The 23680-nt window shown below is 39.0% G+C and overlaps 1 protein-coding gene and 1 long non-coding RNA gene across 2 annotated transcripts in view; one reads left to right on the top strand and one right to left on the bottom strand.

The window, feature by feature from the left end:
• Positions 1–23680, top strand: part of LOC105480214 (sodium voltage-gated channel alpha subunit 11) — a 108661-nt gene that overhangs the window by 61142 nt on the left and 23839 nt on the right. Inside the window, exons 16-21 of the mRNA XM_071091459.1 lie at positions 8542–8656; positions 10559–10713; positions 13811–13984; positions 21236–21337; positions 21821–22084; positions 22777–22830. Coding sequence (XP_070947560.1) covers positions 8542–8656; positions 10559–10713; positions 13811–13984; positions 21236–21337; positions 21821–22084; positions 22777–22830 — 864 coding nt within the window. The remainder of the gene's footprint in view (positions 1–8541; positions 8657–10558; positions 10714–13810; positions 13985–21235; positions 21338–21820; positions 22085–22776; positions 22831–23680) is intronic.
• Positions 18433–22839, bottom strand: LOC105480213 (uncharacterized). Its single transcript, XR_986343.3, has 4 exons — positions 22067–22839; positions 21852–21926; positions 21214–21344; positions 18433–20072 (listed from the first exon to the last, which is right to left on the bottom strand). It is a non-coding gene; the product is annotated as an uncharacterized lncRNA (long non-coding RNA).

Below are 23680 nucleotides of genomic sequence, written 5' to 3'. Positions count from 1 at the left end.
GTTGAATTATCTGTTTCTCCCAACAATTATGTCAGTTTTTGCTTCATATATTTTGGGGCTCTTCTGTTAGGTGTATATATGTTTATAAATGCTATATCTTCCCAATATTTTGACTCTTTTATCATTATAAAATGTCCCTCTTCATCTCTAGTAAGTTTTTTGTTTTTAAATCTATTTTATCTGATGTTAATAGAGTCATCCCAGCTTCTTTTATGGTTGCTGTTTGCGTAACATGTCTTTTTCCATTCTTTCATTTTCAATCTATTTATATCTTTGAATCTAAAATGTGTACTCTGCAGACAGTGTATAATTGGATCTTGTTTTCTTATCTATTCTGGCAATCTCTGCCTTCTGATGGGATTGGTTAACCCATTCATATTTAATGCTATTGTTAACACAGTTTATTTATCATATTTTCTTCTTTGTCTTCTATATGTCTTCCATGTTTTTTCCTTTATTATTTCTCTACTGCTTCATTTGCATTAAGTGAATATTTTCTAGTGTAACATTTTAATATCTTTAGTTTTTTTTCAAAATCTTTTTGAATTATTTCCTTATTTGAGTGCTCTAAAATTTGACACATACATCTAACTCATCAGAATCTGTCTCAGATTTATATTAATTCCAGTAAGCTATAGAAATATTACTCATATATAGCTCTATTTCCTCTCTCCTCTTTTTGTATTGTTTTTAATTCTACATATTATATTCATACATGTTAAAACCCAAGCAACATTATTTTATTATTGCTTAATATAACTAGATGTCTACTAAAGGAGCTGAGAAAATAAAAAAAAAATAAGTGTATATTTATAAGATTTACTTTAATAATCTTCTTAGTTACTTTTGGCTCTCTTCATTTGTTCCTGTGAATGTGAGTTACCTGCAGGTGTGATTTTCTTACTCCAATGCAACTTTGCTCCCACCCATATCCTTTGTGCTTTTATTAGCAAATATATTTTTTTATTTCTATGTTACATATCCAGCAACACAATTTTAAACATAATGTTTTACACAATTGCTTTTGAAATCAGCTAAAAGAAGAAAGGAAAAGAAATATATATTTTTTACTATATTTGTGTGTGTGTGTTGGGGGTGCTGTATTACCATTTAGCATTACTTGTTTTTAGTCTGGAAGATATCCTTTAGTATTCTTTATAAGGTAGGGCAACTACCAAAGAATTCTCTGTATTTATCTGGAAACACGATTATTTCATCTTCATTTTTGAAAGACAGCCTCACTGGATATAAAAATCTTGGTTCACTGTTGTTTTTTCTTTCAGCACTTTGAATATATCATATCACTGCCTTTGGCTTCCATTATTTCTAATGCAATGTCAATGTTAATTTTATCAATGTCACCTTGTACATGATGAACCACTTTTCTCTTGCTACTAAGATTTTCTCTTTTCTTTGTGTTTCAGCACTTTTACTATGATGTGTCTAGGTGTGGATCTCTTTGTGTTTTTTCTACTTGGGGTTTCATTGAGCTTCTTAGATGTGGAGTGCTAGGATTTCAATGTGCCCTCTAAAGTTTATGTGTTGGAGAATTAATTCCCAAAGTAACAATGTTGAGAGGTAAGACCTTTAATAGGTGATTAGATTATGAGGGCTCTGGTCTCATGAATGGATTAATGCTGTTATTGTGGGAGTGGTTTAGTTACTGTGGAAGTGGGTTCCTAATAAAAGACTGAGTTTGGCCCCCTTCCCTTCTTTCACTTTCTTGCCTTGTGATGCCTTCTGCCATGTTATGATGCAGCAAGAAGTCCTTCACAAGATGCTGGCCTGCTGATCTTGGTCTTCCTAGCCTCTAGAACTGTAGGAAATACATCTCTGTTCTTTATAAATTACTAATTTCAGGAATTCTATTATAGCAGCATAAATTGGACTAAGACGTGTAGATTAATGTTTTCAATCAATTTTGAGGAGTCTTCAGCCATTATTTATTTAAGTATTTTTTCTGTTCATTTTTCTCTGTTTCCCTTCTGGTCTGTGTGCTTAATGGTGCACCACATTTCTCTGAGGCTCTTTTTATTTTTCTTTCTTTTGTTTTCTCTGTGCTCTTTAGATTGCACAGTCTCCATTGATTCATCTTTAAATTCACTGGTTCTTTCTTCAAATGTACTGTTGGTCTCTCTAGTGACTTTTTCATTTCAGTTATGATACTTTTCAACTCCACAGTTTGTATTTGGCTCTGTTTAAAATATAATTTCTATTGATATTTTGCATTTGATTGTACCTTGTCATAGTATGTTTTATTTCCTTAAGCATTGTACCTTTTAATTCTTTAAATATATTTATAATGGCTTCTTTGCATTCTTTATCTTTTAGCTCTGACATCTTGACCCTTTCAAGTGCAGTTTCTATTACTGATTGTTTTCCCCTGTATGGGTCATGCTTTCTTGTTTTTTGCACATTTCATAATTTTTTGTATTGGACATTTTAAGTAACATATTGTGGAAACTCTATAACTGATTCACTTTTCTCCTCTCTGGGGCTTCTTTATTAAATGGTAATCTCACTAGACTATTTTAGTGGAGTCTACTCCCTCTCCAACCCATCCCCCTCCATTCACACACAATGTGAAACCTTTGGTGTCACTCCTAGGACAGTACGTCCTTGGATGTGCACACAGTCAGTTTAGGATGACTGTTGTTTCAGCAAGGCTATCTTTGACTGTCTCCTGTGATCTCTCTGTTAAGCTGTCTGCCTCTTTTGGTATTATATTTTGATTTTAGGTTCAACTAATTGCTAGATAATTGCTCTATTTTCCTTGACAATGCCATGGGGCATAAATTGCTCAACTGTCTGATTCAATTAAATTCTGGAAGTGATAGCTTTTAAGCGCAGTCTTTGAGATTTGCTTTGACCCCAGGGGGACTCTCCTTAGCTGTTTCTTTTCATAGTTCCTTGTGCTGAGCTTCCTAACCTATATTTTAGTTTGTTGCCTTTATTGAAGGAGAGCTACCAGTCTCTTCTTATTTGCTTACCAACAAAATACCCATTGTTTTCAAGAGCACTTTTAGACTTTTACTTCCCCACACCACTTTGTTTCAAATAAAGTCAGTTCTATGGAGAACTTCAAAGCTCTTTTTTCTTATGAATTGCCTCCCACTCTGGGCAAAATCTCTTAGGCACAATTCCAGGCACTTGGGCAGGGGCAGTAGCCTCTCAACTTCTCAGTTTCCTTCTTCCTTAATCCTCCCCACCCCCAGAGCTTTCGCCCTACAAGTAAGCTGGAATGAGGGTGATTCTAGTATTCTTGGGCTGCCGCTTCTGGGATAAAGTCTCTGCCCTATGAGTGGAGGGCTAGATGGAAAAAGGGAGCCGACATTTTGGCCACACTCACCAGAAATTTAGAGGCCTTAACTCAGAATTGGAAGAGATAAGAAATGCTGGTGGCCTGAAGCTGCTGCTGCTTCTTTTTTTTTTTTTTTCCCATAACTCATACATTTTTATTGGTAGACATTTCATGGTGTTGTAATCATTTATGTATTGGAAAATGGGATTATTTTTGATGATAACAGCATTTCTTTATTTCAAATGCATTGAATGACCACCATGTGACAGGCCTTGCACTAAGATAAAATAAATATGCAATAAGTAATTTTTTTTTGAGGCAGAGTTTTGCTCTTGCCACCCAGGCTGCAGTGCAATGGCACAATCTCATCTCACTGCAACCTCTGCTTGCCGAGTTCAAGTTATTCTACTGCCTCAGCCTCCCAAGTAGCTGGGATTACAGGAGTGTGCCACCATGCCTGGCTAATTTTGTATTTTTAGTAGAGATGGGGTTTCACCATGTTGGCCAGCCTGGTCTTGAACTCCTGACCCCAGATGATCCACCCACCTCAGCCTCCCAAAGTGGTAGAATTACAGGCATGAGCCACTGTGCCTGGCCTGCAATAGGTAATTTAACATGTAGGCAGTATTTTTTTAAATAAAAGCATTTAAAAAGATTTTCCTTTTATGCAGATATCATTGATGTGCCTTTCCATTCAAAAGGCTCAATGTCTTTTTCTTCAATTTCATAAAAAAATTTGATTTCAATAGTTTTTGGGGAATAAGTGGTTTTTGGTTACATGGATATTTCTACTTGGGGTTTCATTGAGCTTCTTAGAGGTGGAGTGCTAGGATTTGAATGTTCTTTAGCAATGATTTGTGAGATTTTGGTGCACCCATCACCACATTCCTTGATTGGGAGCTAGGGTAGAGGAAACCCTATCTTTTTGGCCACCTCTGTCTAAAGTGGAGCCTCCATAAAACTTGCTGGAAGGGCCTGGGGGAGACATCAGATCATGGCTTCAGTGTCATCAATTTCTACCATTCTTACTGAATTTTAGTAGATTTTCTTGAATGAATGTTTCTTCATTTGCTGTACACTCTCAGAATAATTTCCAGAGACTTCAAATTATTTTTAAAACAGTTTTCACCACTTACACTTATTTCCCTAGGGAGAACGTTCACAGAGATTCTCATGCTATCATCCACGGAAGTGAAACTCTATGTGACTTCTTTATTAAATTATAAATGTATTCATTTAAAGACATTTTCCGATTATTATGTTACTTTCATCTTTTTCTCAAGTGAATTCACCTCCTTGTTGTTAATTTTAGGAAGTCTACTGATTTTATGTTTGTTTCCTCATACATTTTGGAATGTTAGCTTAAAAGCTCATCTTTAGTGGGAGGATCTGTCATTCTCTTTGCAGTTTAAGTTCTATGATTGTCTGTAATAAATCCTTCTGTGGCATCCATTTCAGATCCATGTCTTATATTGCCAACTTTGGATTGTGGTCTAATAGTGATACAAGTCATATTGCAGATCAAGTCACTGAACCAGTGGGTACCTTTGCCCAGGTCCTATTTCTGAGGCTGTACTTCTTCCTGTCTCACTAGGTATGCAGCTTTGTACAATTGTAATTATAAGCATTTGCTACAGCATTTTTTTTTTTTTTGGCTTTTTTTCTTAAGTGCAAGAACTTTACCTCAGCCCATAGTTTCAAGTCTTAAATATAGCTCTGGTTCCCTTCCTCGTCTTAGGGTACTTTTAGACACCATTACCTGCTATCTTATTTAAATTTTTACTACTTTATATTTCGTTTCTGTGTCTAGTCCATAGACAGGTTACCTCTTTTTGTATGCATATGCTTGTGAGGTATATTTGTGGCTATATTAGTGAGGTGACAATGCTAGTAGCCCTTGCTCACTCTCAGCACCTCCTCAGCTTCGGAGTCCACTCTGGCTGCACTTGAGGAGCCCTACGGTCTGCTGCTGCACTGTGGGAGCCCCTCTCTGGGCTGGCCATGTCTGGAGCCGGCTCCCTCTGTTTGCCGGGAGGTTTGGAGAGAGAGTCGTGGGCAGGAACCCAGGATGTGCTTGGCACTGGCAGGCCAGTGTGAGTTCTGGGTGGGTGCAGGTGCAGGCTCAGTGGGGCCTGAATCTCGGCACTGCGGACCCCTGCTGGGCTTGATGGAGGGATGAGCTCCCTCTGGGCTGAGCTCCCTCTGGGCTGCTGGAGTACCCAGGCTAGGTGCCACAAAGTCCCACCCTGACTGCCATTGAAAGGTGAAGCAGGCTGGGCTTCTGGGTTGGGTGGGGACTTGGAAAACTTCTCTGTCTAGCTAAAGGATTGTTAATGCACCAATCAGCACTCTGTGTCTAGTTCAAGGTTTGTAAATGCACCAATCAGCGCTCTGTGTCTAGCTAATTGGGTAGGGGACTTGGAGAAATTTTGGGTCTAGTTAAAGGATTGTAAATGCACCAATATGCGCTCTGTGTCTAGCTAAAGGTTTGTAAATGCACCAATCAGCGCTCTGTCAAAATGGACCAATCAACTCTCAGTAAAATGGACCAATCAGCTCTCTGTAAAATGGACCAATCAGCAGGATGTGGGTGGGGTCAGATAAGGGAATAAAGGTAGGCTGCCCAAACTTGCAGCAGCAACCTGCTGGTCCACTTACATGCTATTGAAGGTTTGTGCTATTGCTCTTAGTGATAAATCTTGCTGATGGTCACTCTTTGGGTCCTCGTCGTTTTTAAGAGCTGTAACACTCACTGCGAAGGTCTGCACCTTCACCTCTGAGGCCAGGGACACCACAAACCCACCAGAAGAGAGAAATTCTGGACACATTTTCGGACACATCTGAAGATCTGAAGGAACAAACTCCGGACATGCCATGTTTAAGAACTGTAACACTCACTGTGAGGGTCTACAGCTTCATTCTTGAAGGCAGCAAGACCCAGAACCCACCAATTCTGGACACATTAGTATGTGTGTGTATTTTTACATATGCTATTACATGAGTGGAGAAATGTTTCTGAATCATTACCTTATAATGTCACAGTTGCAGGAGTCTTCACATAGATGTTAGTGTAAAACATTCACCCAAGATGTAACTGTAACCTGCAAAAGGGTCTGGCTGCTAGCTGCTTATGAAAAGAATTCGAAATAATAACAAATTATGATAAGAGCAATATTCCCTTACTATCTGTGCCAGCAAGGGGAAGAGCAGAGACTCATTCTACTCTTCAATTTGTGGAAGGAGTGCGGGGGTTTTTAAAGAAAGCATTTGAGATAGAGAAGAGGCAAGGGGGGGTGAGGGGGTGCTCAGTGGTGTGACTTGCTCCAGTGGCCCTTCTTGAATTGTTGTCCCATTTGGTGAAGGGGCTGGCACCATCATGGATCATGGATCCTGCCAGGTTACACATTAGTTGCAGTCAATCTTGTAGTCAGTCTACAGCCGGGGATAGGTTCCATTCTTGAAGTAATCTTGTTAGAGAATTCTAGAGGTATCTGGTCCCTATCAGGATCTGACTCTTGAAGCTTCTAAGAAAATTAATGATCACATAAAAGAGCATGGTGTGCGGTTAGAAAGCATTTAGGTAAATAAATGTGCATAAGGTATGGGAATATAGTATGGGAAAGGAAAGGCAGTGGAGGTTCACAGCGCATTCCGAGGCTGTATTTCAAGATAAGAGGTAACACGTAGGCAGTTTGTCTCAAAGTTGTATCTTTGACTTGGAGGAGAAAGAGGAACAGGAAGAGGGAAAAAAGAAAAAAAAGTTTAAAACACGGTTTGAGGCTCAGCTGCCAAGCTGCTCGGTTACATGACTTTACACATTCTTCTTAGATATCCCTGTAGGTCATCAGACCAAATTTATTTTTCAGTTTTATGTAGTGATATATTATTTTTCTTTATGCCTTTTAGTTTCCTATTTTGCTAAGGAAACTCTGTACCCCACATGATAGCAAGTTATTTTTCAAATTTTCCTTTTAAAATGCTTACCCATTTATTTTTACATCAGAATATCATATGATTATATATTTTATTTTTACTGTATAATGGAATTGTGTACCATTTATTAAATAATTTATCATTTAGTCATTGAATTGAAAGGGTATGTTTAAAATATATTAAATCCCCATATAAATTATATTAAATCCCCACATAAGTTTTATTTATGAATTACTTGTGGAGTTTTGTATCAGAACCATACTGTTTTGATTATGTATCTTTGCAACAAGTTCAATATCTGTTTCCTCTAGTAGTTTTCCCAGAATTATGTTGAGTTTTTCCAGGAGCAGTTTTTAAAGAGAAAAAAGAGTAATAATGTCAAAGGCTTATTCTCATGACGAAGAGAAAACGAAATAGCATTCAAACTTCTTTCATCTTAAGTGACATGTCCAGGAGGAATATTAATTCTATCCTGGGCTCTCTGTGTTAGGCCTATGAGCTCCATCAGGAGAACAAGAAGCCCACCAGCCAGGGAGTTCAAAATGTGGAAATTGACATGTTCCCTGAAGATGAGCCTCATCTCACCATACAGGATCCCCGAAAGGTAATTTTCCTAGGATGTCAGAGGAGCTTGTGGCTCATCCACACACCTTCTCCAGGATAGCTATTATGGAAAAATGGCACAGTTAATGCAGAGAAAATTGCAAATCAAGTTTTGAGCAAAAGTCTAGGCCAAGTTTCTCAACTTTACTTCTATGACATTTGAAGCAGGACAATTATTTGTTGCGGTGAGCTTTTCTGTGGATTATAAGATGTTTATCCATATCCTTGGCCTCTATGCATTCAGTGCCAGTAGCATCCCCCAGTTAAGAAAATGAAAAATGTCCTAGACACTGCCAAAATATCTCCTGGAGGGCCAAGGAAATAAGAACTTCTGGTCTAGGCCTATTATTCCAGTAGGTGAGACAGTGGAAAATTACAGTCTCAGTGAAGTAGTCGTCTTAACGCTTAGGCAGCATATCAGGGTTATGATCCATAGGGAGAAAAAGTAGAGGTACTATATCTGCATATGCCTTGCCATTCCTCAGCCATAGAGATGAGCTAGAGAGTTCTCTTCTGAAATCAGACTGCTCATAGCACTTAGAGAAGAGCCCAGCAGGAGGGGTGATTCTTGACACACCTCATCCTAGAAACCTTTGTCTAGTTCATTTCATCCTTAAAAAATCAGACAGTGAGAAACTCCATACTACCATGGTGAAAGAAGGTCTTAGTAAATGGCTCCCCATTCCTTTTGTTCTGATGTGCAGAAGTCTGATGTTACCAGTATACTATCAGAATGTAGCACCATTGATCTTCAGGATGGCTTTGGATTGTTACCTGAGATGGTTCCCGAAAAGCAACCAGAGAGATGTTTGCCCAAAGGTAAGTGGCAGTATTTCTGCATCCAGTTCACATAATCTTTGGATGGGGTTTCTGTTCTTCTCTGAGGCTCTGTGGTTTTAGCAGACAGCATCTTTCTACTTCTATTGGAGACAAAAGCAATGAGAGGGCACCCATAGATTCTTGGGGCGATTGTCAGGTCTAGGCAGAGAAGATTTCAGGAAATTCTTGCTTTAATTGGGCTCCTCTCACATGGCCCAACATGCCAGGTAAACACTCTAGAAAACTTTCTTAGAAAGCCCACTGGGTCAATATGTCTGCCACTTTTTGTGGTTCCCAGGGCATTCAATGTCAGTGTATATTTGAGGTGAAAGACCAAGAAAAGAGTTCAGACATTGTAGTCAGGATCTTTAGCTTAGGAGCAAGACTGCCTGAGCTCAAATTTTGGCCTCGCCACTTATGAACTGTGCGACTTGTTCAATTTAGTTAACCTCTCTGTGCTTTATTTCTAAAATGAGGGTAATAATAGTACCCAAAGCAAAGAGCTGCTGTGAGTATTAAATGAGTTAGTATAAATCACTTAGAAGAGCATCTGGAACAAAAATAAGCAATCAATAAATGCAGCCTTTCCTAATTCCTTGAGTGGATGTAGTGGCTTTTTCCTATGGCTTTTACTATTTCTTATATTCATTGTAGTGAACTTATTTGCACTGGTTTCCCCCATGGGGTCCTTAAAAACAAAGGCAGTGACTTCATCAGCATTGTATCTCTTGTGTAAGAATAGAAGCCGGCCCAGAAATGGGTTCAACAAATGTCAATGAATATATAAGTGACAACAAATTAATGAATGAATCTAAAAAATTATCTATCAGATTAGGACTAAATTGGGTCCAGAAAGAACACAGATAACAGATTTCAAAGTCACATTCCAGGTTGTTTAACAGCTCCAAAGCTGGACAGGAGTTGGATTAAGGATTTCCAGTAGATTGCAGTTCTCCTGATTTACATTTGCACTGGCCCTTGAGGTGTGCATATGATGTCAACAGTGGAGATGAGAAAGAAGGGTGATTTTATCAAAGAAGGGAGGAGTGGGATAAAAGCCAGGAAAAAAGTGTAGTATTTTAGGAAGATGAACCTACTGACATTCTTGGAAGAAGAAAAGAGGCAGAGTGAAGAGAGCCCATAGTGGTTTAAGAAGATGAGGAAAGGAGCAGAATGTTATAATCATCATGAAGTAAGGATCAGCAGAATTTGTATAAGGGGAGGAGGAGAAAAGGTGGAAAGGGCAATGTGGTCTATGCTGAAGGCCTGTGTGTGTTGAGAACAAATGCTCAGCTCTTTGTAAACATCTCGACATTTGATGAAATTCTTTCGTGTATGACCTGAGAGGTTCACAAAGCCTGTGACCATTCTACCTAATTCCCTGGAGTCCTCCAGACATGATCTCTTTATGATTACCAAAAAAAATTACTGCATAACAAACAACCACAAAACCTCAGTTGCATAAAATAGTAAACATGTGCCTGCAGGATTCTGCTGATCTTGGCTGGCTTCATTCATGCAAGTGTTATCTAGTCTGGGCTCAACAGGGCAACATGGCTCTGCTCCACATGTCTATCAGCCTCCTTCCAGACCCAATGGGGTAGCCTGAATATGCCTTTTTTTATGGAGATGACACAAGAGAGCAAATGGAAACATGCAAGGCTTTTCAAGACCTGGGCTCAGAACTGGCACGGTGTGACTTCCATTCTACTCTATCGGCCAAAGCAAGTCACATGGCTGGGACCAGATTTAAGCGGTTAGAAAAAGATGCTGTACTTCTTTAATGGGAGCAACTGCAGGTCACGTGGCAAGGGATATGAACACAGGAGGGGGTGAAAAGTTGCATTTTAATGCAATTTATTACAGACACTAATGATAGTGCCTACCGTTAATTCCTTTCAGGCTTTGGTTGCTGCTTTCCATGCTGTAGCATGGACAAGAGAAAGCCTCACTGGGTCATTTGGTGGAACCTGCGGAAAACCTGCTACCAAATAGTGAAACACAGCTGGTTTGAGAGCTTTATTATCTTTGTGATTCTGCTGAGCAGTGGGGCACTGGTAAATCATCATGGTCTTGTGGAGACATTGGGCATCAGGGCAGCTGGGGAAGCTGCACTCTTACTTGGCTTCTCATGGGACTGTGAATATGGGAGACCAGGCAGAAGTGGTCTCTGGTGCTGCTGGTTCCCGCAGTGGGCAGGGTTTTGCACAACTTCTGAAGTCATGCTCAACTGGGATATCCCCAAGCAAAGATGCTTCGTCTGTGTGGAAGAGTAACTAAAACCAGCACTTTAAAGTGGCCACTAGAGTCTGGTCCTTGATCATCTACCTCTCAATTTTGGGGGATTTCTAGACATTTTCACTATATCCTCCATAGTTCCTCCTCTAGACAGCAATGCTTTTACTCTCCCTCTTACTGTAAACTGTTTTCTGAAAGGTAAAATATTATAGGAGGGAGTTACAGGGACCAGATTAGGATATAATAAGTTGCCTTGGTGTTTTCTGTCATTCATGATCCCTTGAAAGAAAGGACAAGGAGATGTTGCTTTATATGCATGATCAAAGTGTGGTATGAGTCCCAATGAAGTTTAGAAATAACTCTGAACCCATCAGCTTCCATAGCCATAAAGCCATCCACTCCTTTATGCTCTCTCTTCACACCTTCTGGTCCTTCTTGTCTCCCTTTCCCCTCTCTGCTAGGGGGATAGTATCTTTTCTCTTATCATCTGCATATTTCTCCCTCTCCTTTTCTATTTTCTGCTTTTTTCTATCATGTATATTCACTTAAAATGATTATACAGTAATGTGGAGCTAAATAATATGGAACCAAACTCTCTTACTGTTTGACATAACAAACAGTTATGAGTTTGTTATGAGAGTTTGGTTCCATATTACTAAACCCAGGAGTCTTGGGTTCTCCCCTACTAAGAGTGACAGAACATTTCACAGTGAGTCATTAGCAAGTGGAAAAGGCAAGGAAATATCTTGCTCCTACACCCCATAGCTTCTGATTAGTGTTTTACACTTGTGTGATCTCTAGGTGAAAAGAGAGGAATACATACCAGAGACCACCAGGGATTGTGATCAACATACATCTCCGTTTGTCTACTTATTACAGTGTAAATTATTCTTCAGACAGAAAAGCAGATTTCTCTAAAACCATCCCAGAGGATTCCCTTGATCAATTTTTATTGTTAATCTTGGGTCTAGTGTTACCTGTACACTTGCCGGTGACTACATTTTGACTGGCTGTCTACTCTTATTCAAGTGGTAGGGTTTTTTGTATTTATTCCACAAATGATACTTATGATAGGCAGTGGGAAAGCAGTGATGTTGCTAAAAGGCCACAGCAAAAATGCCCCATGGTGCCATAAAAAGAAAATTTATGATCAGAAATGTAGCAGAGGGCACACAGCCCCAGTTTTTACCTGCCTTCAGAAAGGCAGGTGCAGGCTGGGCAGAACAAAGCTGAATACACGATGCAGAGGGTGCCAGGAGAAGGACCCAGCCCGTATTTCTCTGTACGTATTTGTAGACAATGAGAACAAGAGACATCAAGTCGTTTGCCACTATATATATCTATCAGCAGCATCAGAATCACCTGGAAGCTTGTTAGAAATGTAGATTATTACACTGTAACAAGCAGTCCATTATAACAAGTTCCCTAGGTGATTTGGGGTCCATTAGAGTTTGAGAAACTCTGGTCTAGGCAACTATGTAATAATAAGAGCTTCCTGTGTCAGAAAACGGCCTAGATATAATGTGGAAGCCCCTGAAGCACAGTTGCAGATATAAGCCTGCTCATCCATTGAGCTAACTACTCAGGTCTGCTGAACCATCTTACCGTTAAGCTTCCCAAATAAGGGAGGAAATGAGCACCTAATACCATTCAGATTTGTTTATCCTCAAGAGGCAAACAAACAAAGTCCCTGACCTCCAGGAGCTTGAAGTCTAGTAGGAAAGATAGCTGGAGCGATTATAGACCAGAAAGTATAGATCAAGATAGATAGAGCAATTAAGTGGCCTACTCAGGGAAGCAGTGGGTGACATGGGAGCATGTAGGATGGGAACCTAACCCAATCCTGCTGGAACAGGACAGTTTCCTGTAGAAAATATCAGCTAGGCTGAAATCTTAAAGCCAAAGAAGAGCCGAAAGAGCAGAGGATGAGATAGAGGGCCTTCTCCAGCCAAAAACCCACTTGGCAATTGGAAGTGAGACTGTTTCACTCTTTTGCATTCTTTTTTTCACCCCAGGACTTTGGGGCTGTGGGCTTACCCTAGTCCCCAACAGGAAAGGTGATTTCCTTCCTGCCTTCAATGTTGGCGTAAATTTCATGGGCAGCTTTAGTAACAGCCTTCTTCCTTTCTTTCATTCTCAGTAACTCTGTAAAGGCCAAAAGGACAGCTTATACCCTAGTTATATAGACCCTGTAGAATCACATACACTTTGGGTGAGGGAAGTGTTTGGATGTAGCATTAAAAAGGGTTGCTCTGAAAGCCAGAATTTATTTTTTCATAGTTACACATAACAATGTTCAATACTCAAAGTAATTTACACTGGGAGCTTTAGCCCAGAGTGTTCCAAATTTTGTGTGTCATGGCACACATATGAAATGACACTATTTGTAGGGAATGGTAAGGTAAATGGATGAGGCTGTTTGTAGGGGGAGATGAGGGGCATCAGGGTTGGCAGGATTTAGAGGGTGGGCTAAAGCACTTGGACTTCATGTTATAAGCAACAAAGAGACACTGAATTAATTCACCAAGGCAATTGGGAGGATGAGAGATGGTCTGTGCCACTGGGTGGTCCTGGGAATGTTGACAAGACATATTTGGCAGCAGTTGAAAGTATGAGGAAGCCCAGGAAATAATGTGATCCATTAGGAAGAAGTTTTAATATTCAGGGGACCAGTAATAAGAAGTTGAGAAACTATTATGACAACAGAAGAAAGAGGATTTTCCTTCTTCCATTTTTACTTACTCAAGGAATGGATTCCATTGGAAAAGTTTAGCCTTAATATCTTTTGAGCAAAACCTCATTACCAAGAGAGATACCCGTTTTTATTCACATAAGGAAGAAAAACAAAAAGCAAAGTTACCAAGGAGTTCTTTGCAAATATTCAGTCTGGCCTATGGCTATGCTTTTTCGTTTCAGATATTTGAAGATGTTAACCTTAAGGACCGACCCAAAATCCAAGAATTACTAAATTGTACTGACATGATTTTTACACATGTTTTTATCCTGGAGATGGTACTAAAATGGGTAGCCTTTGGATTTGGAAAGTATTTCACCAGTGCCTGGTGCTGCCTTGATTTCATCATTGTGATTGTAAGTTTACCATCTCTGTGTCCCACACAGGCTGGGGTAGTGGTTAAGGCAGGGATCATATGGGGGCTGCTTTTCCTGTGTGCCTCATGTGGGATGTCTGTCTAAAATAGTTTTTCTTATTATCATTGCCTCTTCGCAGTACTTGGAAGTAGTTGTCATTTGTCTATCAGCAGTTTAGCCTTTTCTAGGTCTCACTCCTCATACACTGCACTTTATATGCTCACCACTCCAACCTTTCCCATGATGGGAAAGGTTTTTTCCTTTCCCATGATTCATTCACTTCTCTGCATAAGCACTGTTTATGTATGATATGTACCTAGAATAACTTTCAGTATCCTCGATTTTTTCTTCTTCCAACTGTATATTTCTTTTCAAGACTTCTCAAAGCTGGTCAGCAGCCAATAGATTAGGCTAATATCCATCTTAATTGTCAAGCAACATAAGAGGATTGTTCACATACAGTCTCTCGTTTAATATGCATGACAATGTTCTGAGTTAAGCAGCATCGTGTGACGCCTCCCACACTGTATACAAGGAAACCTGAAGCTCAGAGGATTAGCAGTTTGTTTCAGGTCATAGAGCTGATAAGTGGTGAAATTGGAATTCACATGTCTAGCTATATGACACAAAAGCTAATAATAGTATTAGTGGATCACATTTATTGAGTGCTTTCTCTGTATCAAGTACTCTTCCATATGTTCCAAATGCCTTCTGTCTTTTAGTTATCATAGCCACTCTGTGGCAGGTACTACTATTTTTGTATATTCAGAGAAAGAAAGTAAGTCATAGAGAGGCTAAGAAACATGTTCAAGATTGCCCAGCTAGAAGTGGTGGTGAGATACAAACCTAGTAAGCCTCACTCCAAAACTCTTGATTTAACATTACATCCTCTTTTTAAGATTAATTTTATGTTTACTGATATATAGTAGATGGACGCATTTTCAGGATACATGTGATTATGTAATACCTTTAAATAATTAGAAGTGGTGGAACCTAGTAAGTCTCACTCCAGGGCCCTTGATTTTAACATTACCTTCTTTCCATCATGATAAAATTAGTTAAACTTTGTCCCTGCTGTGCAAGGAAGTAGATAAGACAAATGCATGAGCATAAACCATGTGGTCAGCAAACCCCACTGGAGAACCATAATGTTGCTGGTTAGCACAAACAGACTATGTGTTCATTTAATGTGGACATCAATATCCTGAGTTCATCAGTATTACATGACATCTACCACATTGCAAACAAGAAAACCAGAAGCTCAGAGGCAAGGAAAGAGAAGCTCATTGTGGTTCAGGCATTTTAGAAAGGCATCAATGCCATAGAAGCTACAACAGGATTCAAAGATGAGAATAAAAACATCCACGTTTGTCAGTCCTGTTAATTTCTAGAGAACAAATAATTCTGTACCTATTATCTTAGTAGATTATAGTAAAAAGAAAGCCCTATAAACTATGTGATAAACAGAAGATTGGTATCTCAATTATAGGGACCTGTGTTTTACTGGATACAAGCCCTACACTTAGGAGCCTGGGTCCTAAAGCTAATTGGTCTACCCTCCTTTTGCATAACCTTAAGCGAAACACTTCCCCTCTTTTGACAGTAATTTTCTCACAGGTAAAAATGAGGATGTGGACTATAAATTGCCCAAACTGACTGAATACAAAATAGAAAACTAGTGATAGTTTCACTAGAAATCTAGGATCGCCATTAACGATATCAAAACAGTAGTCCAAAGCCACACTGTCAAAAGGTACCAGGCCCAGATGGGTGGGTGGGTTTATTTATTTATTTATTTATTTATTTATTTATTATATTTCAATAGGTTTTCAGGGAACAGCTGGTGTTTGATTACATGAATAACTTATTTAGTGGTGATTTCTGAGATTTTGGTGCCCCATCGCCTGATCAGTGTACACTGTACTCAATGTAGTCTTTTATCCCTCACACCCTTCTTTCCCCTGAGTCCCCAAAGTCCATTGTATTATTCTTACTCCTTTGTGTCCTCTTAACTTAGGTCCCTCTTATGAGTGAGAACATACAATGTTTGGTTTTCCATTCCTGAGTTACTTCACTTAGAATAATAGTCTCCAATTCCATCCAGGTTGCTGTGAATTCCATTATTTTGGTTCTTTTTATGGCTAAGTAGTATTCCATGGTGTATGTGTATATATATGGCATATACTATATATACACCATATATATATATCACATTTTCTTTATCCACGATTTGATTGATAGGCATTTGGGCCGATCAATATTTTTGCAGTTGCGAATCGTGCCTGCTATAAACGAGTGTGCAAGTGTCTTTTTCATATAATGATTTGTTTTCTTCTGGGTAGTTACACAATAGTGGGATTACTGGATCAAATGACAGATCTATTTTTAGTTCTTTAAGGAATCTCCACATTGTTTTCTATAGTGGTTGTACTAGTTTACATTCCCACCAGCATTGTAGAAGTGTTCTCTTTTCACCACATCCACTCCAACATCTATAATTTTTGATTAGGGCCATCCTTGCAGGAGTAAGGTGGTATTGCATTGTGGTTATGATTTGTATTTCCCTGATAATCAGTGAGGTTGAATATTTTTTCCTATGTTTGTTGGCCATTTGTAAATCTTCTTTTGAGAGTTGTCTATTCATGTCCTTTGCCCACTTTTGGATAGGATTATTTGTTTTTTTACTTGCTGATTTGATTGAGTTCTTTGTAGATTCTGGATATTAGTCCTTTGTCAGATGTATAGATTGCAAAGATTTTCACCCACTCCGTGGATGTCTGTTTACTGTGCTGATTGTTTCTTTTGCTGTGCAGGAGCTTTTTAGTTTAAGTTCCATCTATTCATCTTTGTTTCTGTTGCATTTGCTTTTGGGTTCTTGGTCATGAAGACTTTGCCTAAGCCAATGTCTAGAAGAGTTTTTCCCATGTTATCTTCTAGAATTTGTATGGTTTCAGGTCTTAGATTTAAATCTCTGATCCATCTTGAGTTGATTTTTCTATAAGGTGAGAGATGAGGATCCAGTTTCATTCTCTTACCTATAGCTAACCAGTTATCCCAGCACCATTTATTGAATAGGGTGCTCTTTTCCCAATTTATGTTTTTGTTTGCTTTGTTGAAGGTCAGTTGGCTGTAGGTATTTAGCTTTATTTCTGGGTTCTTTATTCTGTTCAATTGGTCTGTGTGCCTATTTTTATACCAGTACCATGCTGTTTTGGTACCTTTGGCCCTATAGTATAGTTTGAAGTCTGATAATGTGATACCTCCAGACTTGCTCTTTTTGGTGAGTCTTGCTTTGGGTATGCAGGCTCTTTTTTGGTTCCATGTAAATTTTAAGATTGTTTTTTCTAGTTCTGGGAAGAATGATAGTGGTATTTTGATGGGAATTGCATTGAATTTGTAGATTGCTTTTGGTAGTAGGGTCATTTTTCACAATGTTGATTCTACCCATCCATGAACATGAGATGTGTTTTCATTTGTTTGTGTCATTCATGATTTCTTTCAGCAGTGTTTTGTAGTTTTCTTTGTAGAGGTCTTTTACCTCCTTGGTTGGGTATATTCCTAAGTATTTTTGTAGTTTTCTTTGTAGAGGTCTTTCACCTCCTTGGTTAGGTATATTCTTAAGTGTTTTATTTTATTTTATTTTGTTTTATTTTCAGCTATTGTAAAATGGGTTGAGTTCTTGACTTGTTTCTGAGCTTGGTCACTGTTGGTGTATCACAATGCTACTGATTTTTGTACATTGATTATGTAACCTGAAACTTTGCTGAATTCATTTGCCAGTTCTAGAAGCTTTTTGAATGACTCTTTAGGGTTTTCTATGTATACAATCATATTATCACAAGACCCAGATGGCTTTGCAGGTAAGTTTCACCAAACTTACAAGGAGCAATTAATCTCATCTTATTCAAATTGTTACAAAGAATAGACAAAAAAGGGAAAGCTTGCAAACTTATTTAGTGAGACAAACATAATATTGATAATAAAATGAATAGAACAGAAATTAATCAAATAAGAAGAAAATAATATTACAATTGTATATCTTTATAAATCACAGATAAAGAACTCAACACATGTGGTTTACTATTATTATTATTAGCCTTGACAGCATGCAGACTGTGGTGTGGATCTGAAATTCACCACTTATCAGCTGTATGACCTGAAACAAGTTGCTGATCCATTTAGCTTCAGGTTTTCTCACCTATAATATGGTATATGTTGCAAAATGCTGCTTAGCTTGGGATATTGTTGTACAGATTAAATGAGAGAACGTATGTGAACAATTCTATAATATTTATTGTCAATCAAGATTATATAAAATTGCCATCATAATTTTTATTAGAAAAGTATAAATCACAAGAAGATACACAATTCAACTACATCAAAATGTAGTAAAACTTTTATTTTTGTATTCAACAATACTCTAATTACAGTTAAAAACCAACTAGAGCCTGAGAGACAGTATTTGCCACAACAGATCATTCATTATTATTCACAACATATAAAAATTTCCTACAGATTCACAGGAAAAAAACAACCCAAAGTAAGAATGGGATAAGTATACAAACAGCCAGTTCACAAAAGGAATAAATGTATGATGAAATATACACTAGTTCTATCACCAGTTAGCATAGAAGTGCATATTAAAATGAGAGGCCTCTTTTTACTCATTTGATTGGAAAACAAAATATATTGTTTTGAAACATGGTCTCACTCCGTCACCCAGGCTGGAGTGCAGTGGCAACCTCTGCCTCCCAGGCTCAATTGATCCTCTTGCCTCAGCCTCCTAAATAGGTGGGACTGCAGGTGCCTACCACCATGCCCAGCTAATTTTTGTAATTTTTGTGGAGACGGGTTTTACCATGTTGCCCAGGATGGTCTCAGACTCCTGAGCTCAAGCTATCCTCCTGCCTCGGCCTCCCAAAGTGCTGGGATTACAGGCTTGAGCCACTGTGCCCAGCCATGGCAAAAATTTTAAAGTTGGATAACATCGATATTTAGAAGGATACAGGAAAATGTGATCTCAAACCACTGCTAATAATTTAATTGGTACAGCCACTGTAGGGAACATTTTGCACTGTTAAGTAAAAATCACAAATGACCCAACTCACAATCCACAAATATCACTTGTTATAGATCCAAGGAGAACTCTTGCCTATGTACCCAAGAAAAATGCACACATCTGTCCAGTGTACAGTTGTGCGTAATACTGTCCAGTGTACTGTTTTGCCTAATAGCAAAGAAATGGAAATAACCTAGGTATTCACCAAGGAGGAGTGGATCCATAAAATATGAAGATTTATATGCTGTACTATTCCTCAATAGTTACAAGGAGCAAACCATGAGAATATAATCAATATGATGATTTCAAAAACAGTGCAGAGTGATAAATGCAAGTTAGATTTAAAAAATAAGATAAAACTAGTAGATGACTTCTCACTTGAAGAGTGAGTACAGTAGGATGGGAAAGAATATGGGTGCTTCTCTGTGTCTCACTGATACCTGCAAGTCTGATGGAACAGAAACTGGGGTGAGATTTCAGGTAAAGAGGTGTGTAAGGTCCCTGTAGGAACATCTCTTCTCACCAACTATGACAATGATTTGGTAAAACAGAAGAATTGCTAAACTTTGCCATCTGTTTTCATCTGGCTAGGAACAAATGGAGTATTTACGCGAAAGCTACTTAAATAACTCTCTAAAAGTGGTGCCATTGTAAACAAAAAGCCCATTAAAAACATTATAAATACACTATAAATTGATTATAAATTTCAAAATCTTAATATTCTGTCATATTAACTCAATTTCTCTTCACTGCTACAATGAGGTTGGCAAGATTTGTGAGGAATGTTTTTAGTTAATAGTGAACTCTGACATCAGCTTAGTCAGGACTAGCCTGATTCACTTTCTATCCAGCTGAGCAACTCTTCTTCCAAGTTGAGCCTCTGAAAACTCTCCATAATAAGAATGGCTGAAGATCTGCAGCAAGCAGCCTCAACTCAAGCTCAGCATTGATTCCATTGTGATAATAGAAGCAAATCCTAATTCCTCATATGAAAGCCAATGCCTTCTGGAATTGTCCTCTACTGAGCATCTGTAAATATTGTTAAGATTTAATTTGGTATACTTAACAGAGCTTTCTAATACTCAATTCTGTCCTATTGAGGAGAAGTGTATTGGGAGAGAAAATAGCATTTAATTCCCCAATAAGGAGTGATTTGGGTTAGGGGAACTATTAGCAAATAATTAATTTTTTCCATGTAACTTTTTATTTTGATATCATTTCAAACTAAGAAAAATGTTGCAAGAAATAGCATAATGAAATCCACATATTCTTTCTTCAGGTTCACCAATTATTGTCACCCATCTGCTTTGTCATTTTTTCTCTTTTCTTCCCCCCTGAACTGCTTGAGATTAAGTTGCAAGCATCAAACCTGTTACCGCTAAACATGTCAATGTATATTTCCTAACAAGGACAATGTCTCACATGATTACAATACAGTGATCAAAGTTAGGAAATTTAACATTGATTGAATTAAAATCCACGTCCATTTTCAAATTTTTCAAATTCACCATAAAGAGCTTTTTTAGGGCAATTGACTGTCATAATAAATTTCAATTGACTGGCTGGGCGCGGTGGCTCACACATGTAATCCCAGCACTTTGGGAGGCCGAGGTGGGTGGATCACAAGGTCAGGAGATCGAGACCATCCTGGCTAACGTGGTGAAACCCCGTCTCTACTAAAAAATACAAAAAAATTAACTGGGCATGGTGGCGGGCACCTGTAGTCCCAGCTACAGGCTGAGGCAGGAGAATGGCGTTAAACTGGGAGGCGGAGCTTGCAGTGAGCCGAGATCGCGCGGCTGCACTCCAGCCTGGGCGACAGAGCGAGATTCCATCTCAAAAAATAAATAAATAAATAAATAAATAAATAAATAAATAAATAAATAAATTTATTTCAATTGACTGCCATAACAAGATTCTTTATGGTTAATTCCCTCTATGCATCCACCTCCTGCCCCCACTCCAATCCAGGATTCAATTCAGGACCCCATATTACATATGATTGTTATATCTCTTTGGTTTCCTTTAATTCACAACACTTTCTCAGATTTTCTTTGTCTTTCACTAAACAAATAATGTGAGTGCATTGTCCCCACCTTTATGGACTGTAGCTTTGGTAGATAAGGAGAAAAATGGACTTTTGAGCTGGACACCAAGTCAGGTGCATTACCTGTGGCTTCTCTTCCCATCAGGTCTCTGTGACCACCCTCATTAACTTAAAGGAATTGAAGTCCTTCCGAACTCTGCGAGCACTGAGGCCTCTTCGTGCGCTGTCCCAGTTTGAAGGAATGAAGGTACATTCTGCAGAGGAGTGGGTGGAAGTTTAGTTAACAGGGAAAGGTGGAAAGACCAACAGTTCTTTCTGGGCTGAGATTTCCTTAAATTGCCAAGCTTTCCCTGGGTTATTTCCCAGCCTGCCTACTGCTTAGAATTTGAGAGGTAGGGAAAAGCCTAAGATAGTACTTTCTACCTTAAAAGCTACTGTGACAGCCAAGATGAGTTCTAGCTTCCCTTCAGAATCCTGGGGTAGGTGTCCATAAGTCTCTAACACTGTCATCACAGGGCACTTCTCAAGGTATCCTTAGTGGCAACAGAGAGGACCCATTATGCAGGTAGCTGAGAGCAGGGCTTGTCATGGGGGTGGGGCGCATGTATGTGGAGATTAAGGACAGAGCTCCAAGAGATCCAGCCCTGCGCATCAGGCCCATCCTGAGAATCGAAGAGCCTGGTGCATCCTACCAGTCTGTTACGGTTTTCTCTGGTTTTGTTTCCATAAGGTGGTGGTCAATGCTCTCATAGGTGCCATACCTGCCATTCTGAATGTTTTGCTTGTCTGCCTCATTTTCTGGCTCATATTTTGTATTCTGGGAGTACACTTCTTTTCTGGAAAATTTGGGAAATGCATTAATGGAACAGAGTCAGTTATAAATTATACCATCATTGCAAATAAAAGTCAATGTGAAAGTGGCAATTTCTCTTGGATCAACCAGAAAGTCAACTTTGACAATGTGGGAAATGCTTACCTCGCTCTGCTGCAAGTGGTGAGTACAATCAGTATGTTTTTCACTCTGAGGAGAAAATACTTCAAATAATCATGAATTGTTTCTCAGCTAAAAAATGCAGTGACTCCATTGTGATAATAGAAGCAAATCCTGATTCCTCATATGAAAGCCAATGTCTACTGGAATTGTCCTCTACTGAGCATCTGCAACTTCATTGACTGCTGAGCCTCAGCTTCCTAGTGATGCCCCTTTAAGGATCTGTACATCTCACCTTGTCCTGTATGGCACCTTTGCTGGCTCTCCACATCTCCAGGCAGAGAGGAGTGGAGCCTTGGGTGTAGGTCATGACACTTTGAACAGTTCCCTGTTTAAACCACAGTTGCCAGGTCTTGAACAGGCAGTGCAAATAAATATGGCATCAGAAAAGAACCCTTAGCCAGTCTCTTTTCAGCTGTTGGGCCACAGCTTCAGCTTCTCTGGTAACTTTTAAGGTGGAAATTTCTTGTTTTTAAACTTTGTATCTTGTACAAATGAAGAAGAAGAAAAAAAATCCAAGACACACATCCTTGAGTTCTCTTCTACTGTTCTTTTATTTGAGCATCCTGTCCTAGAAAGTTGGGGTATCATCTTATATATTCAGCCCACTGGACCTCACCTGCTTTTCCATGCCACGTGTCTGTTGATGGCAAGTCTACATTTGTATTATTCATGTTTTTCTGCTTTTGTTGCAGGCAACATTTAAGGGCTGGATGGATATTATATATGCAGCTGTTGATTCCAGAGAGGTGAGTCAGCGTTCTACCATGTTCTGGAGTGTTAGGGTCAAGTCAGAGATACCACGGCTACATGGACAGTCCAGAACTTATGGCATCATAGTTCCAGCAGCCAGGGTTCTCTGCCTTGTTTTCTTTGGAACAAAACACCATGAGATACCACCGCCTGATACAAAGGGTTCTTACGCATCCTCTAGTGAGTATCTGATACCCACCCAGTATTTTCTAAAATCCAATCCTCTTTCTCCATGGTGGCCAAGGAAAAACCACTCATATAGGAGATGGAGCCAAAAGTGGCCGAATCACAGGATGCCTTGATTTTCCTCTTACCTCTTCTCCAAATGGTTGTATAAGCAGAAACCAAATTTCAAAGAGTATCTGTCTTAGACTGTGGAAAACCTTAAGACTGCACTAAATTTGCAAGGGAGACCCTTCCATGGCTCCAGACTCCCTAGTGATGGCCAACTGGAATTTTAGTTAAAGAAAAAGATAATCACGGACTCCCAAAGTTGGAAGTGTACTCAGTAATCTAGCCTAGCTTCTATTTTCCAGCTTGGAAATTTGAGGGATAAAAAGAAAGAGTTTCCCAAAGCCATAGAGTGAGCAGATGGTTAGCTCAAGAATGGAGTCAATGGCAGAAATTACTGTTTTCTATTGCAGCACATGTGTGTGTTTTGACCTGTTTGGGAGTCAGCAGAGTTGATGCCTAACACCGTATTCAGTACCTGTGAGCTGGTACAGACTGAGTATCCCTTATCTGAAATGCTTGGGACCAGAAGGGTTTCAGATTTTGAATTTTGTAAGATTTGGGAATATTTGCATAATACTTACAGTTGAGCATCCCTGATCTGAAAATCCAAAA

This window comes from Macaca nemestrina, chromosome 2 (assembly GCF_043159975.1).
Source record: "Macaca nemestrina isolate mMacNem1 chromosome 2, mMacNem.hap1, whole genome shotgun sequence".
In the NCBI taxonomy this organism is placed as follows: domain Eukaryota; kingdom Metazoa; phylum Chordata; class Mammalia; order Primates; family Cercopithecidae; genus Macaca; species Macaca nemestrina.
Note: the sequence above shows the minus strand (reverse complement) of the source record. Positions and strands in the feature narration are given on the sequence as shown.